This window comes from Rhagoletis pomonella, unplaced genomic scaffold (genome assembly GCF_013731165.1).
Source record: "Rhagoletis pomonella isolate Grant_MI unplaced genomic scaffold, Rhpom_1.0 Rhpom_scaffold_04252, whole genome shotgun sequence".
Lineage (NCBI taxonomy): Eukaryota > Metazoa > Arthropoda > Insecta > Diptera > Tephritidae > Rhagoletis > Rhagoletis pomonella.
Window position 1 is genome coordinate 7,351 of NW_023462802.1, and position 653 is coordinate 8,003.

The 653-nt window shown below is 31.4% G+C and overlaps 1 protein-coding gene across 1 annotated transcript in view; it reads left to right on the forward strand.

Annotated features, from left to right (window-relative positions):
- The window catches only part of LOC118754624, a 6,686-nt gene extending 6,441 nt beyond the window's left edge, over nt 1–245 (forward strand). The window contains exons 4-5 of the mRNA XM_036489514.1: nt 136–163; nt 222–245. Coding sequence (XP_036345407.1) covers nt 136–163; nt 222–245 — 52 coding nt within the window. The remainder of the gene's footprint in view (nt 1–135; nt 164–221) is intronic.
- Nucleotides 246–653: the final 408 nt, after the last annotated feature.

Sequence of the window (653 nt, forward strand, 5' to 3'; positions counted from 1 at the left end):
ATTTTTGTCACAATGACGATTTAGGCGGTTTTGCAACTGGTCGATGGGCGGTTTTGCAAAAACATCGACGATATGCATTTGGTTAACTTCAAAACATATGTTTCTACAGAATGCTGTATATTCTTGCAATACCAGATATAAATACTACTTCGCTCGAAAGCAGGTATGCTTTTCTTATATAAGTGTGTATAAATTTACAAATAATTCGCAAAAATCTCCAGATACAGAACAAACATAAAACCTAAATGTACACTATGCACTTATCTTAGACTCGAGGCAGACGGGCATGTTTATACAGATAAACTAGCACACAAATGCGCATAATATTTTTAACCTGACAGACGGCAGTATTGCGGATGAATGAGCCGAAAGGTCGTTGGTTCGAGTCCCACGGCCGGTAGAATTTTCATTTATTTCGTTTTTATTCAGTTTTTTATAATTTCTATATTTTTAACGTTGGTTTAAGTTAGTTGTTTTAGACTTTTTAATAAAATTCAATTCTAAAAATGTAAATTAATTAATGGTAAAATAAAAAATGTGATATAAAATAAAGCAAATGAAAATAAAATAAAGTAAAACTAAAAAAATTACTTCCCAAAAACTTCGCGTATTTGTTTGGCTGCTTATGCGCATTTAAAAGAGGAAAATGCATT